The sequence below is a fragment of the Pongo pygmaeus genome, chromosome 2 (genome assembly GCF_028885625.2).
Source record: "Pongo pygmaeus isolate AG05252 chromosome 2, NHGRI_mPonPyg2-v2.0_pri, whole genome shotgun sequence".
Taxonomy (NCBI): domain Eukaryota; kingdom Metazoa; phylum Chordata; class Mammalia; order Primates; family Hominidae; genus Pongo; species Pongo pygmaeus.
The window spans coordinates 94,595,616-94,611,806 of NC_085930.1; the positions used below are offsets into that span (position 1 = coordinate 94,595,616).

General features: G+C 37.6%; 1 protein-coding gene and 1 long non-coding RNA gene across 19 annotated transcripts in view; one reads left to right on the top strand and one right to left on the bottom strand.

Moving 5' to 3' along the window:
* CFAP20DC (CFAP20 domain containing) overlaps positions 1–16,191 on the top strand; it is a 326,758-nt gene that overhangs the window by 119,966 nt on the left and 190,601 nt on the right. For 17 of the 18 annotated variants that reach the window (XR_008501471.1, XM_054480722.2, XM_054480732.2 and 14 more), the window contains exon 6: positions 14,508–14,664. The exons of the other annotated variant lie outside the window; for it this stretch is intronic. Coding sequence is in view for 16 of the 17 variants with exons in the window: in XM_054480722.2 (XP_054336697.1) it covers positions 14,508–14,664 (157 nt within the window). In the remaining variant the exon portion in view is untranslated. The remainder of the gene's footprint in view (positions 1–14,507; positions 14,665–16,191) is intronic. 18 annotated transcript variants of the gene reach the window in all.
* The window catches only part of LOC129032820 (uncharacterized), a 188,644-nt gene that overhangs the window by 86,450 nt on the left and 86,003 nt on the right, over positions 1–16,191 (bottom strand). The window lies entirely within an intron of this gene.

Genomic DNA, 16,191 nt, shown 5'->3' on the forward strand with positions numbered 1-16,191 from the left:
TTTTAGGGCAGGCCTGGTGGTGACAAAATCTCTCAGCATTTGCTTGTCTGTAAAGGATTTTATTTCTCCTTCACTTATGAAGCTTAGTTTGGCAGGATATGAAATTCTGGGTTGCAAACTCTTTTCTTTAAGAATGTTGAATATTGGCCCCCACTCTCTTCTGTCTTGTAGAGTTTCTGCTGAGAGATCTGCTGTTAGTCTGATGGGCTTCCCTTTGTGGGCAACCTGACCTTTCTCTCTGGCTGCCCTTAACATTTTTTCCTTCATTTCAACTTTGGTGAATCTGACAATTATGTGTCTTGGAGTTGCTCTTCTCGAGGAGTATCTTTGTGGCGTTCTCTGTATTTCCTGAATCTGAATGTTGGCCTGCCTTGCTAGATTGGAGAAGTTCTCCTGGATAATATCCTGCAGAGTGTTTTCCAACTTGGTTCCGTTCTCCCCGTCACTTTCAGGTACACCAATCAGACGTAGATTTGGTCTTTTCACATAGTCCCATATTTCTTGGAGGCTTTGTTCATTTCTTTTTATTCTTTTTTCTCTAAACTTCCCTTCTCGCTTCATTTCATTCATTTCATCTTCCATCACTGATACCCTTTCTTCCAGTTGATCGCATTGGCTCCTGAGGCTTCTGCATTCTTCACGTAGTTCTCGAGCCTTGGCTTTCAGCTCCATCAGCTCCTTTAAGCACTTTTCTGTATTGGTTATTCTAGTTATACATTCTTCTAAATTTTTTTCAAAGTTTTCAACTTCTTTGCCTTTGGTTTCAATTTCCTCCTGTAGCTCGGGGTAGTTTGATTGTCTGAAGCCTTCTTCTCTCAACTCATCAAAGTCATTCTCCATCCAGCTTTGTTCCGTTGCTGGTGAGGAACTGCGTTCCTTTGGAGGAGGAGAGGCACTCTGCTTTTTAGAGTTTCCAGTTTTTCTGCTCTGTTTTTTCCCCATCTTTGTGGTTTTATCTACTTTTGGTCATCGATGATGGTGATGTACAGATGGGTTTTTGGTGTGGATGTCCTTTCTGTTTGTTAGTTTTCCTTCTAACAGACAGGACCCTCAGCTGCAGGTCTGTTGGAGTTTGCTAGAGGTCCACTCCAGACCCTGTTTGCCTGGGTATCAGCAGCGGTGTCTGCAGAACCGCAGATTTTCGTGAACCGCGAATACTGCTGTCTGATCGTTCCTCTGGAAGTTTTGTCTCAGAGGAGTACCCGGCCGTGTGAGGTGTCAGTCTGCCCCTACTGGGGGTGCCTCCCAGTTAGGCTGCTCGGGGGTCAGGGGTCAGGGACCCACTTGAGGAGGCAGTCTGCCCATTCTCAGATCTCCAGCTGCGTGCTGGGAGAACCACTGCTCTCTTCAAAGCTGTCAGACAGGGACATTTAAGTCTGCAGAGGTTACCGCTTTTTGTTTGTCTGTGCCCTGCCCCCAGAGGTAGAGCCTACAGAGGCAGGCAGGCCTCCTTGAGCTGTGGTGGGCTCCACCCAGTTCTAGCTTCCCGGCTGCTTTGTTTACCTAAGCGAGCCTGGGCAATGGCAGGCATCCCTCCCCCAGCCTCGCTGCCGCCTTGCAGTTTGATCTCAGACTGCTGTGCTAGCAATCATCGAGATTCCGTGGGCGTAGGACCCTCCGAGCCAGGTGCAGGATATAATCTCCTGGTGTGCCGTTTCCTAAGCCCGTTGGAAAAGCGCAGTATTCAGGTGGGAGTGACCCTATTTTCCAGGTGCCATCTGTCACCCCTTTCCTTGACCAAGAAAGGGAACTCCCTGACCCCTTGCGCTTCCCAAGTGAGGCAATGCCTCGCCCTGCTTTGGCTCGCGCAGGGCACGCTGCACCCACTGTCCTGCGCCCACTGTCTGGCACTACCTAGTGAGATGAACCCAGTACCTCAGAAGGAAATGCAGAAATCACCCGTCTTCTGCGTGGCTCACACTGGGAGCTGTAGACCGGAGCTGTTCCTATTCGGCCATCTTGGCTCCTCCCCCCTTTCTTCTTTTTTTTTAATGGAGTCTCACACACTCTGTCGCCCAGGCTGGAGTACAGTGGCATGATCTCGGCTCACTGCAACCTCTGCCTCTCAGGTTCAAACAATTCTCCTGCCTCAGCTTTCTGAGTAGCTGGGACTATAGGCGGCTGCCATCACATCTGGCTAGTTTTTGTATTTTTAGTAGAGACAGGGTTTCACCATGTTGGGCAGGCTGGTCTCTAACTCCTGACCTCAAATGATCCACCTTCCTCAGCCTCCCAAAGTGCTGGGATTGCAGGTATGAGCCACTGTGCGTGGCCTGAATATTATTTTTAAATATCTTTTTTCTTTCCCTACTTACTCAGTCTAATATGGATATTGAAGAAATCTGGAGAAAGGAGAACTGTCTTATGCTTTCTTATGCTGGTCCTGAATGGTTAAGTAGGCACAACTAATTCAAAATAAGTTTATTCTGGAAAACAGATGATTACCTAGCTTTAGCTTTAGGGTCACCCCATTTTTAAAATACTTAAATTGGCAGAATGCTGTTAAGATTAACATGTGGCCTCTGGAGCTAGATTCTATGGGTTCAGATTCTGGTTCTGTCACTTCCTGACTATAGGCCCTTGAGCAAATCAGTTGATCTCTCTTATTTAGTTTCCTCAACAGTTAGACAGTGCAATACTAGAACTTGCTTAATAGACCAGTTGTTAGGATTAAGTAGCTTATGACTTAAAAACAGTGCCATACTCATAGTAAGTGCTTAGTCTGTTAGTTGATGTTGTTATTATTTTACTATTTTCTATTGACATGAATCCATGTTTTTTAACTTGTAAATATGGTATCGTCATAAACCTCTGAACTTACAGTTTATTTTAATTAGCAAATATTGATCGAGTTCCTGCTGTGGGCCAAGGTCTGTGCCAGATGATATGAACCCAAAGGTGAATGGAACATGGTCTTTCTCCTTGAGGAGATTATAATATGGCAGGAAAAGCAAATATGTAAATAATTATTGATAATGGGCTATGGTAAACATAAAACTAGTCTTATAAGTACTACTGGAGGAAAATATCAGACTTTTCTAGCCAAGTTGGGGATGATTGTAAGTAAATTAATTTTCTCTTGGAGCAACATTTAAAAACTCTTTTAGGAATGATAACATCTAGAAACTCAACAACACAGTAGTCACAATGTCCAGCATAGAATAAAAATAAAATTTCTAGATATACAAAGTAGGGAAACCCCATAACCAGCAGAAAAAAAATTCAGGGACTAGAAACAGACCCAGACATGACAAAGATAATAGGATGAGGAGACAAGGGCTTTAAAACAATTACTATAAATATATTAAAGGATTTAAAGAAAATATGTTCATAATGAGAAAACAAGGGGGGAACATAAATAGAGAAACAAAAACTATAAAAATAAAATTCACAGTCTACAAAGATCTCAGATAACAAGAAAAAAACAAATAACCCCATTGAAAAGTGAGCCATGGGTGTGAACAGACACTTCTCAAAAGAAGACAAACAGTGGCCAACAAAAATATGAAAAAAATCCTCCACATCAATAATCGTCAAAGAAATGCAAATTAAAACCATAATGAAATACCATCACACATGAGTCAGAATAGCTATTATTAAAAAGTCAAAAAACAACAGATGTTGGTGAGGTTATGGAGAAATGAGAATGGTTATACACTGTTGGTAGGACTATAAATTAGCACAACCTCTATGGAAAACACTATGGACATTTCTCAAAGAACTAAGAATAGAACTACCATTTGGCCCAGTAATCCCACTACTGGATGTCTACCCAAAGGAAAAGAAATCCTTATATCAAAATGACATCTGCCCTTATATGTTTATTACAGAACTATTCACAATAGCAAAGACATGGAATCAACCTAAGTGTCCATCATCAGATGATTGGGTAAAGAAAATGTGGCATGTATACCATGAAATACTGCACAGCCATAAAAAAAGAATGAAATCATATATTTTGCAGCAACATGATGGAGTTGAAGGCCATTATCCTAAACAAAATAACTCAGAAAATCAAATACCACACATTCTTACTCATAAGTGGGAGCTAAACAATGGATACACATGTACATATGGAGGGAAACAATAGACACTGGCTACTCTAAAAGTCAGGGGGAGGCTAGAAGTGGGGTAACGGTTGAAAAATTACCTGTTGGGTGCAATGTTTACTATTTAGGTGATGAGCACACTAGAAGCCCAAACCTCACCATAAGCAATATATTCATGTAACAAATCTGGATGTGTACCCCTTAATCTATAATTTTAAAAAATTTTTTGCATTCTAGAACTGAAAAAACATACAGTATCTGAAATAAAAGATTCACTGGATGGGTATAACACCAGGTTAAACACTGGAGAATATCAGTAAAATTGAAGTCAGGAATATAGAAACTATGCAAACTCTAAAGCACAGAGAGGGAGAAAAAACCTAAAACAAAATGAGCAGAGTCTGACTGAACTGTGAAACGGTATCACACAGTCTAATATGTATATGATTGCAGTACCAGAAGGCAAGCAGAGAGAGAGTAAGAAAAGAAAATTTATAGAAGTGATATTTGAAATTTTTTGAAATTTTAAAAATATGCAGATTGGATAAGCTCAACAAATCATAAGCTGAGGAAATAATACAGGCACACACATACAAAAACGACACCATGGTATATCATAATCAAGTTGCTGAAAAAATAGTGATAAAGAAAGAATCTTAAAAGCAGCCAGAGGTAAAAGATACATTATATGCCAGAAAACAGTAATAAGCCTATTACCAACTTCCCATCATAAACTTCCTGTCATAAAATAAGAAGATAATGGAACGGTGTAGTTGGCGGGAGATTGGGGGATGGATTTGTCAATCTAGAGTTCTTTAGCCAGTGAAGACGTTCTTCAAAAATTGGGACAAAATAAAGACATTTTCAGACTAAAAAGCTGAGAGAATCCATTGACAGCAAACTGATGCTACAAAAATATTAAAGGAAGTTGTCAAGACTGAAAAAAATTATATATACCACATGGAAATTTGGATCTAAATCAAAGAACAAAGAATGCCAGTAGTGGTAAATATATAGCTAAATCTAAAAAGAAATCATTCATTATTACAATTCATTTAAAAGTATTTGATTGTTTAAAGCAAAATTAGTAATATATTTTGGGGCTGGGTGCAGTGGCTTACGCCTGTAATCCTAGCACTATGGGAGGCTGAGGTGGGTGGATTACCTGAGCTCAGGAGTTCAAGACTAACCTGGGCAGCATGGCGAAACCCCATCTCTACTAAAAATATAAAAATTAGCCAGGTGTGGTGGCACACACCTGTAGTCCCAGCTACTTGGGGGACTGAGATCAGAGAATGATGCATATATATATAATTTTATAACATGTAGAAATAAAATACATGACAATGACACAAACAGTGGTGGAGATGGTAATATACTTTTATGAGCTTCTTGTCTATGACATATTCTAATATTATGTCATGGATAATATGACATAGCTAAATTGTGATAAGTTAAAGATCCATATTGCAAACCCTAATGAAACGATTGAAAAAAACAGAACAAAGAAGTATAACTATCTTCGCCCATTTGTGTTGCTATAAAGGAATATCTGAAGCTGGATAATTTATAAACAAAAAAGGTTTATTTGGCTTATGGTTCTTCAGGCTGTACAAGAAGTATGGCACTGGCATCTGAATCTGGGAAGAGCCTCGGACTGCTTCCACTCTTGGTGGAAGGGGGAGGGGAGCTAGCCTGTACACAGATAGTGAGAGTTGAAACAAGGGAAACAGAGAGAGAAAGAGGAGGCATTGTCAGACTCTTTTCATCAACCAGTTCTCATGAGAACTAAGAGTGAGAACTCATTCACTCCCGTGAGAATGGCACCAAGCCATTCATGAGGGATCTGCCTCCATGACCCAAACACCCCCACCAGGCCCCATCTCTAACATTGGGCACGAACTTTCAACATGAGACTTGGTGGGGCCAAATAAGCCATATCCAAACCGTAGCAATAACTAGTCAGCCAATTGAGGAGGTTAACGGAATGCTAAAAAATGTTTTCAATCCAAAAGATTGTAGGAATAGAGAACTGAACAAAGAACAGATGGGACAAATTGAAAACAAAGAGCAAGATGGTAGCTGTCAACTCAAACATATCAAAGTCATTACATTAAGTGGAAATGGACTAACTGCTCCAATTAAAAGGCAGAGATTGTTAGGTTGAATTAAAAGCAAGAGACAATTGCATGCTATTTATAAAAAGTGCACATTAAATCTAAAGACACAGGTTACAAATAAAAAGATGAAAGTAAGATGATATACCATGCAAATATTAATCATAAAAAAGCTAGAGTACGTATACTAATAGCAGACAAATTAGACTTCAGGACAAGGAATATTATGTAATGAGGGGTGTTTCACAATGATAAGGAGGTTAAATGATGAAGAAGATATAACAGTGCTAAATGTGCACACATCTAATAACAAAGCTTCAAAATGCAAGAAGCAAAAACTAACAAAACTAAACACAGAATGGTAAATATGCAAGTGTAGCTGGAAATTTCAAGACTCCTTCCTCAGAAATTGACAATCACTAAAGATATAGACTTGAAAAACACTACCAATTTGACCTATTTGACATTTGTAGAACACCTGACAAGTGCAGAATACACATAATTTTCAAGTGCACATTGGACATTCACCAAAATATATGATATGTTAGGCCATATTTAACAAATTTAAAAGATTGAAATCATATATAGGATGCCCTGTGCTATAAGGGAATTAAATTATATATCAATAAAAAAGATAATTGGATAATCCCCAAGCACTTTGAAATAAAGTAACATACTTCTAAGTCATCTATATGTAAAAAAAAATTAGAATATTAGAAAATAGTACAGCTGATTTTAAATGATATTGAAAATAAAGCACACCAAAATGTGTGGGATGTATCTGAAGCAGTCACTGCCTAAAGGGAAATTTATAGCTTTTAATGATTACATTCAAAAAGAAAAAAGTCTTAAAATTAATTATATAAGCATCTAAGAAAGGTAGAAAAACAAGCAAATTAAACTGATGTGTACAGAAAGATAGAAGTAATTAAAAGAATAATTCAATGAAATAAAAAATGGGTGATGGAGAAATTAAAGAAACCAAAAATTGGTTCTTTGAAATGATTAATAAAAGTGATAAATCACTAGCTAGACTAATCAAGAAAAAAAAGAACATACACATTGCCAATATCAAGAATGAAAGTGGGGAAAAAGGAAACTAAAGGAATATTATTAACAATTTTATGCCAATGAATTTGACAACTTAGATAAGTGGGAAAATTCTTCTAAAGACACGAATTGCTAAAATTGATACTAGAAGAAATAGAAAATGTGGATAGCCTTATAACTATTTTTAGAAAGTGAATTTGAAAAACATTCCAAAAAAGAAAATCCAGGTCCAGATTGCTTTACAGATAATTCTTCTAAAATTTAAGGAAGTAATAATACCAATTTTAAACATTTTTCTCAAATAATAAATAAGGAGGAACATTTCCCAACTTATACATGAGGCCAGTGTAATTGATACAAAATCAGACAAAGATAGTAAAAGTTCTCAAAAGAGCTATAAATCAGTATCCCTCATGAACGTGGACATATGGCTCCTTAACACCATGATCCAGTGGCGTTTATTCCAGGATTTCAAGGTTGGTCTTGATTTGAAAATCAATGTAATTTTATCACATTAGCAGAATAAAGGGGGAGAATCATAAGATTATCTCAACAGATGCAGAGATATTATTTGAACAAATTTATGAGCCCTTGATGATAAATATTTACATTAAACTAGGAATAGAAGGAAACTTCTTGAACTTGGTAAAGGGCCTTTGTGAAAAGCCTACAGTTAAATCACACTTACGATAAAATATTGACTGCTTACTCCCTAAGATGGGAAACAAGGCAAGACTATCCACCATGGCTGGGCATGGTGGCTCATGCCTGTATTCCCAACACTTTAAGAGGCTGAGACAGGAGGATTGTTTGAGCCCAGGAGTTCGAGACCAGCCTGGACCACATGTGGAGACCCCCATCTCTACAAATAATTTTTTAAAATTAGCCAGGCATGTTGGCTTATGCCTGTGGTCCCAGCTGTTTGGGAAGCTGAGGTGGGAGGATCACCTGAGCCTGGGAAGCGGAGGCTGCAGTCAGCCTCCACTGGCAGTGATCATGTCACTACACTCCAGCCTGGGCTACAGAGTAAAGCCCTGTCTCACAAAAAAAAAAAAAAAAAAAAAAAAAAAAAAAAAAAAAAAAAAAAAAAAGAATATCCACCCTAACCACTTGTATTCAGCATTGTATTAGAGGACTAGAGGACCCAGCCTGTGCAGTAAGAGAATTAAAAAATTAAAAATAGACAGATTGGAAAGGAAGATGTAAAACTTTCTTTGCAAACAACGCGATCATTTGTGTAAACAATTCTAAGGAATCTATAAAAACAAAACAACCTACTAGAGTAAATGAGTTTAGCAGAGTGACAGCATATAAGGTAGGTCAATATACCAAAATCAGTTGTATTTCTATACACTAGCAATAAACAATTAAAAATTTCAGGGTTTAAAGATATTTACAATATCATTAAAACTCTGAATACTCATGAATAAATTCAACTATATATGTATATAGGTGTTTACATTGAAAACTGTGGAACTACTGAGAGAAATCGAAGAAGACCTACATAAATGGAGAGAGATGCTGTGTTCATGGATTGCAAGACTATTTGTTAAGATGCCAGTGCTCTCTATATTGATCCGTAGGTTCAATCTAATTCCAGTTGAAATCTCAGCAGGCTTTTCTTGCAGAAATTAGCAGACCAATTCTAAAATTTATATGGAAAGTCAAAAGACTTAGAATAGTCAAAACAATTTCCAAAAATTACTTATACCTCGTGATTTCAAGGCTTGGTTTAAAGCATAAGTAATTAAGACACTGTGGTATTGGCACAGATACCAGTAAACAACAGCTTTATTCATAATAGCCAAAACCTTGAAATAATCTAACTGTTCAGAACAGAAGAATGAGCAAATTGTGGTGTATTCACCAAGTGGAGTACTACTCAGCAAAATAAAAAAAAAAAAAAACTACCAATATACACAACACTGATGAGCCTTAAATATTATGCTGAGTGAAAGACACCATTTACTGTGATTCCATTTATATAAAGTTATAGAACAAACACAAATCATCTAAGGTGAAAGAAATCAATGGTTGCCCCTGTGAGGGGTAAGTTCTCAGATTATTTGGGAAGCTGCACAGGATCTGTCTGGGGCGATTAAAACATCCTGTGTCTTGATGGGATGTGGTATACAGGTGTATGATATGGTCAAAACTAATTGAATTCTATCCTTAACATCTGTGCATTTCATAGTATGAAAGCCAGAAAGATTTTGTGGTTGACATTTATTGAGCACAAATGATGTACCAGGTACTTTTATAAGTGTTTGCATATACTTAAACATTTAATCCAAACAACTCTATGAGGAATGTACATTATTATCACCATTTTATAACTGAGGAAAAGGAGGCCCAGAGAGGTTCCGTAACTGGGAACATTATATAACTAGTAAGTGGTGAGGCTGGTATCCAAATGCAGACAGTTTGGCTCCAGAGCCCAGACTCTTGCATCCCTGGGAAGAATATATTTCAAAGGAGTTGCCAGTATGGTTTAACTTGAGGCAGTTGCCAAATAGATAAAAAAAAAAATAGACTGTGTGACTTGATAATTAAAATAACATCCAGTTCAAAATTTTAAAAGCAAATGACTTCAGAATAATGAAGTTAAGTCTCAGAATATAGCCCTATGAGTGGATTCAGAATAGAGGAGAGGCAGGTTTTTGAAGGAAAAAGAGTTAAAGGACCATTAGCATGTTGAACAGGATGTTAGAAGATGAGATGAACCTGGTTCCAGCTTTTTTGAGGAGTGTGATTAGAGGATGGTGTGGATACATCTGTAGGAGTGACAGGAATGACCAGGGAGTGATTGAATGAAGATTGATGAAGCTAAAAGGGTAGTAGAGCCTGTCTTTGCAATGCCTTGGACTTCAAAGATGATAGAATTCCAAGTCAGAAACGCACACCCTCTCCCACTGCCTCCCAGCCCCTTTGCCTCAATTAGAGGGCTGTAGAAGCACAAATGAACCCCATAAGTGAACTTCAGCTCCAGAGTTGAAGGAGAAGTAATATCTCAGAAGAAAAGCTATGTTTCACTGACGGTAATGTGTCTAAGACTCTTAGAAAAATGCAGAGAATGTAAGTGCTTTTCGTAAGTAAGAATTTTAGGGGGCACGGTGAAAGAGTGGCTTGCGCATGAAACTATGATTTCAGTAAGAGATAGTTTGCTCCATGTGGGTAGGAATTGGGAGGTACACATGGATTGCTGAACAGGTATTGTGACAATACTTCTGCAAGAAACTTGCCCTTTCTTGGTTCAGCCAAGAGCAAGGTCTGGCAGCTCTGGCAGCCCCAGCTTTCCTTCTTCACCTCTCCTCTCTCCATAGAAGGACTTGTCATGATTTGCTTTTCCTAGGGAAATTGTTTTTAATACATTAATAATAGGTAATTCCTTCTTCTAACCTTGTAAATATAGAATTACAATTTCAATCTCTGCTTATACCACTTATTAAACACAATATAGTAATAGAGATGAATAAGGTCATTGTAAGCTGATTTTCTATCGAGAAATTATAACTAAAGTGAAAAATTATTTTTAAAGCCACAAGAATAAACATCATAAGACCCTGGTCTATGTATACCATTATGGGAGTGAGAAAACAGAATGAGGTTCTAAAACTCTGGGAAGAGATGTACTTTAGGATTGCCAGGGTATGAAATTGTGGTTTCTTGTTTGTCATTTCGTTTTGGAAGGACAGTGCTGGCTAGAACTGTGCACTGTTAGTAAAACAGGCTTTTTCTGCACTAACAAATGTAACTAATTTCTTGAGATCTTTTCTATAGTAATGGCAGAGAATAGGAGCATAGGGAATCAAAAATATGCTCCCAAGGATTTATTTCATGCACCAGAACTTGTGGGGGGGTGTGTGTGTGTTCACAGAATTTGCTTTCCTTTCAACAGTATAATAAAGCCATATTCCAAACATGAGTTAGTAAAAACTAGAAATTCATGCTTTGAATCATTCTGTCACCCTTTGCGAGTCAACTCCTTTATGCAAAATTCCATGCTGGAAATAAATAGCATAAACTGACTTATTAATCCAAGCAACATACTAAATAGAACTGGCTTTTCTCTATCAGATTTCTGTCTTTCTGGTGCATACTTCTTAAGGACCAATAATTATGGACATTTTAGATCAAGTTATTTCCTGCTGGATAGAGTTGTACATAGAAATATAGTAATTAGAGATCAAGAAAAATGTCAAAAAGGGACTTTTAAGAGTGAATATCATCAAGAATATTGAAAATAATATTTTATAAAGTTCAACTGTAACTCAGATAATCCACCTGTTGGTATTAGAGAGTTTATACACTTTTCCAATACTTCAGAAAATATATCACAGCATTTATATGAACAATGAGTTATTTGTTGAAGCATATGAGAATTGGAAGCTTTATCAGTATCAGCTAAAATCAAAAAATAATTTCTGTTTCCTCTAGCCAAGGGGAATTTGTGAAAGTTATTTCCATCTTTTTTAGAAACCACCCCCATCTGTATTCCCAGGAAATTGATTCATTAAATAAAGTTATCAGTTCCCAGACATTTATTTGTTGAATGATTATAAAATGAAAGATTGAGTGTATGTGTGTAGGCATGTACACATACACTCAATGCCCACAGTCAGTGCACATACACACACATCTTAATGTGTTCATACACACACACACATATGCATACCCTTATTTGTTTAGTACATTCCATGAAGCATGAGTCCAGGTTGACAGAATAAAAGGAGCATGACCATGATGGATAAGAAAAGTGTATAGTGGGTAAGGATCTGGTTTCTTAGGACTCAGAGTTTTTGAAGGAGGTTGGAACTGACTCCTAAGCAGAGGTGGTGGTGTAACCAGCTGGAGATGGTCTAAACAGGTAATAAAGGGGCAAGACCCTGAGAAGAAATGCCCAGCATGTCATGTCCATGCCACGCTGGGCCTGGAAGATGTATTTGTTGTTCAAAACCAAACTCAGATGTCGCCTCCAAGTCTTTCCTAGATGGGAAGACTTAGAGTCAAAGAAAATAAAGCAGATAATATTAAAAAACAATGGTTAACTGCAAAAATATTTTTAAAGTTGTATAAGGAAGGAAAAGGTAATCTTAGAGAGCCACTTGGCTCAGATGTATACAGTATTTACATAGCCAAAAGAAAGAAAACACAGAATATGGACGTTGAGGGAAAAAATGAGAGCAAATGAGAGAACAAATAATTATTCAGGGAGGTTGAAGTAGGGGAAGCAGGGTATTAGCTAGCTAAGTCTTATCTACCATATTAGGAAGTCAGTAGATAGTGTCCAAAATTGATGAATCAAGAGGCATTACTTTAAAATACAGAGGGAAGAAACAGTTAAATGAGTTGATAGTATGATTAGTTGAGGGGTAGGGTGACAAAGAACTGTATTTCGTTCAAACTTTTGGTGCTATCTGGCTTATATTTGCATATAATACCATAATATAATTTTTAAAATGTTTTTTTTTCAAATAAAGCTCTCCTAAACCTCCCCACATACCCACCATGAGCCCCCTCTGTAGTAACTATATTAGGTAGTACCACATGTCTGCCTTCCTTCCCAGACTGGAAGGACTGTCTTATTTATGTCTGTTCCCCTGGAGCCAAGCCCAGAGTCTAACGCATGATAGGTACTTAGCATGTGTGGGGAAGAATGGGTCACTGGAATTGCTGACTGATGAACCAGCTGAATGGTTGGGATCGGGGCATGATAAGAAGTCTTTTAGGACTAGGAACCACGTTTATGCAACAATAATAATGCTAGTATTATAATAAGTTAATAATTATGATTGGATATCTAGAAACCCCAACACTTCCATCCCCTATAACCTGCATTTCACCAAGCCACAGTGTTCCACTCTGTGGCGTATCTACTGGATTTGTCCCTTACGCTCTACTTCCTACATAAGCTTCCTAGCCAGCCCTCCTCACTTCGTGTTTAGATGACTGACAGGGACCAAACTAGTCTTTCTGTGCCTTGGTGCTCTCCATTCTGCCTCCTTCCCCCACCCAACCCCATCTCCCACCTCAAAATATTCCTGCATCATGGTTAGTCCAAACTTCTCAACACTCTGCTTTTGCACATTCTTTTGTAAAGAACCGCAGTGATGCTTTACCCTCTTCAGATGCTCTGAAACCTGACCTCACTGGGCCATCTTACATTACTTCATTCCGCTCCAGTGTTCACCATTCTGCCAGTCAAGCCAATCACACTATTACTTGACTCTCAGTTTACCTGCTGCCTTTGCTGACACCAGGCTCCTCTCTCCACAAAGACCAGAGCATTGCCACAGCCTGCAAATGTAATTTTACTGTTGAGACATCTACACAGAAAATACTCTTCATGTACTTAATAAATAATGTATTTCCGTCTCTTTTACTTTTTCTACTGTGGAAACAACCTAAGGTTCACCTCCATATTAAAATCAGCGTTCCTAGATAGATAAGATTTGTCTTAAAAAAAAAAAAATATATATATATATACAGGACCTTATGTAAACCTTGCTTCTAAACAAATAATGGAAGAGCCCAATATTTTAACAGAAGCACATAAAACTTTAATACTACTTTTCATTTCAAAAATTATTTTTCTGGCTTTTGTCCTACAGTCTTAAATATGTCTTCATTTCTTGCCAAATGATTTTTTTTTCATTTTCTTTAACCATTTAGAAAATTCATTTGATGAAGTATTGAGGGGCATAATTACTTAATGCGCAGAAATTAGTCCCTGCAAGAGTACTTTAAAAACTGGCAAATACCAGGCATAATTACAAATTCTTTAGAAGAATCTATTTCTGTACAATAGGTTAATTGGTTATAAGTAGACAGCACTGACCACAGTTTAAACCCAGCTTCTAATTTCATCTATGCCTTTTTCAACAAATACAAGTGGCTAATTGTGATCAAGTTATTCCCCTTGAAGGAACAATTGGCTACTTATCTCTGATTTTCAAGATGTCACTGGTCTAACGCACCTGCACTTAGCTTCCTGCTGGCATACTGCCTACAGATAGAGAGTCATTTCCCAAAGTTGTCATAGTCTTGTCTCATGATGGGAATTCTGTAGTCAGATGACCAATGTATAATTTAGAATTATGGTGATTTCTTTGGAAAGATCAAGTCAGTTTTTAAGCCAAAACAGAGATAAGTTTACCTAAAGAGGAAAATTAGTTTGGGGCCTGTTGATCAGGATAACTGCCTCAACTCTTTGAATGTCTACATATAGATGGCTTGTTCATTTATGTGATGATGAAAGGTACTTACTCTTCTTTGCATCTCTCTATTTTAGTGGTGCAATCTATGCATTGACTTAGTAGCATTCACCAGTGAAATATTCAAGGGGGCAGTTTTCCAGTCATTGGATGGAATTGTTGTCTCAGCTAACTGTAAGCTACGGAAGATCTTCACCTTAAAATCAAAGCCACAAGACACTGCTGATAAGGATGGTATGTTCAGGTTGCTATCAAGATTTTTTAATTCTCTGATGTATTTTTAAAATTAGCCATACCTTTGGGATAGTATGAGTGTGTGGTAGCAGTTTGATGTTATGTCTGCTAAAGTAAATTTGTCAAAGTCATGCTGATTTCTTTGTTCTAGATCAAATGTTTATTTTTACTATAGCTGAATGTCACAAAAAATGTATTAATCTTCTTTTTGTGGTTGTTTTCTTTTCTCTTTATGGTAACACTTGCTATCTGTCCTAGGCTCCTTAGTTACAAACAACATAATCCTCTTTAGGTTGTTGAAAAAGAACAGGAATTTATTTAAGGAAATTAGATAGTTCATAGAATCTCAAGGATATTTAGAGAGTCAGCTTAGAGCCTATAGTCAAGAAGAATCCAGCCTCTCCCACAAGACTTATGTAAGGACAACCCCATCTACTTGCCACCCCCACCCGCTGCCAGTAGCTACTGCAACTATACAGAGACTCCATAAGTTACATCATAATGCTGGGCTATAAGTTCCATAATTTCTGTTACAACAGCCCCTGAAAGTAGGATGTTTTCTTCCCTGCCACCCTTATCAGAAGTAGATATATTTTTCTTCATGTTTGTCTCCACTGAAAACATTTGGCATGGCTGTTTCTGATCTGTGGAGTCTAGGTTGCATGCTGCAAGGAAGGCAGGCAAAGCAGTGTCTGATGCCTGACTAAGGAGGCAGGACCCATTGTGTAGGAAAGTCACCAAATTAGGAAGGGTGTGCACAAGATGTTGGGCATCCAAAAATCTCTGTCCATTATGCTGTCTTATTACTCTGTGTACATTTCAGGAAGTCATTTGGGAGAAATCGTATTAATTTTCTAGTGATCAAGTTAAAATGGAAAGAGTTGAGTTCTTCCACATATTTCTAGAGAGACTAGAAATATTTACATTAATTGTTCATAATTTGATTTATAAATATACTCTGCAGGTAACTCAGCTCCCTGGAATTCATAAGGTAGCACACCATACTGCTAAGATGGTTTTAAACAACCAAAAGTATTGAAAGAATACTGATGCCTCATTTTGATTTTCATCTGGGTTTATTATTTGTTAAATCAATTCTTCTAGAAGCCCAGGAAGCAGGGCTGCATATAAGATGTCAAAGGTGATTACTTAGAAGTTTCTATCTAGACTTTAGATTTGTGCTCCATCTGGGCGAGTGCCTGAGAAATCTTGATGTGGCTCACTCTGTGGAACAGGACACTGTGCCTATAAATTTCATTTGATAATAAAGCACAGCAGTGTATTAACAGCTCTCCAAGGAGATCACACACCACAGTGTGGCTGCTCATCTTATGTACCCACTTACAGACTATACGAGAAAGTGAAAGATTTCATTTTTTTAAATGGCACCCAGCTAATAAGAAGCCTCAAAATTTATAGAAATATTTGTGCAGTGTACATCAGATCATAGGAGGTGAATCATAACCTGATTAATATTTTAAATTAAATGTAAAGAAAAAAGTGGATCAAACATAGCAAAGTAAATGC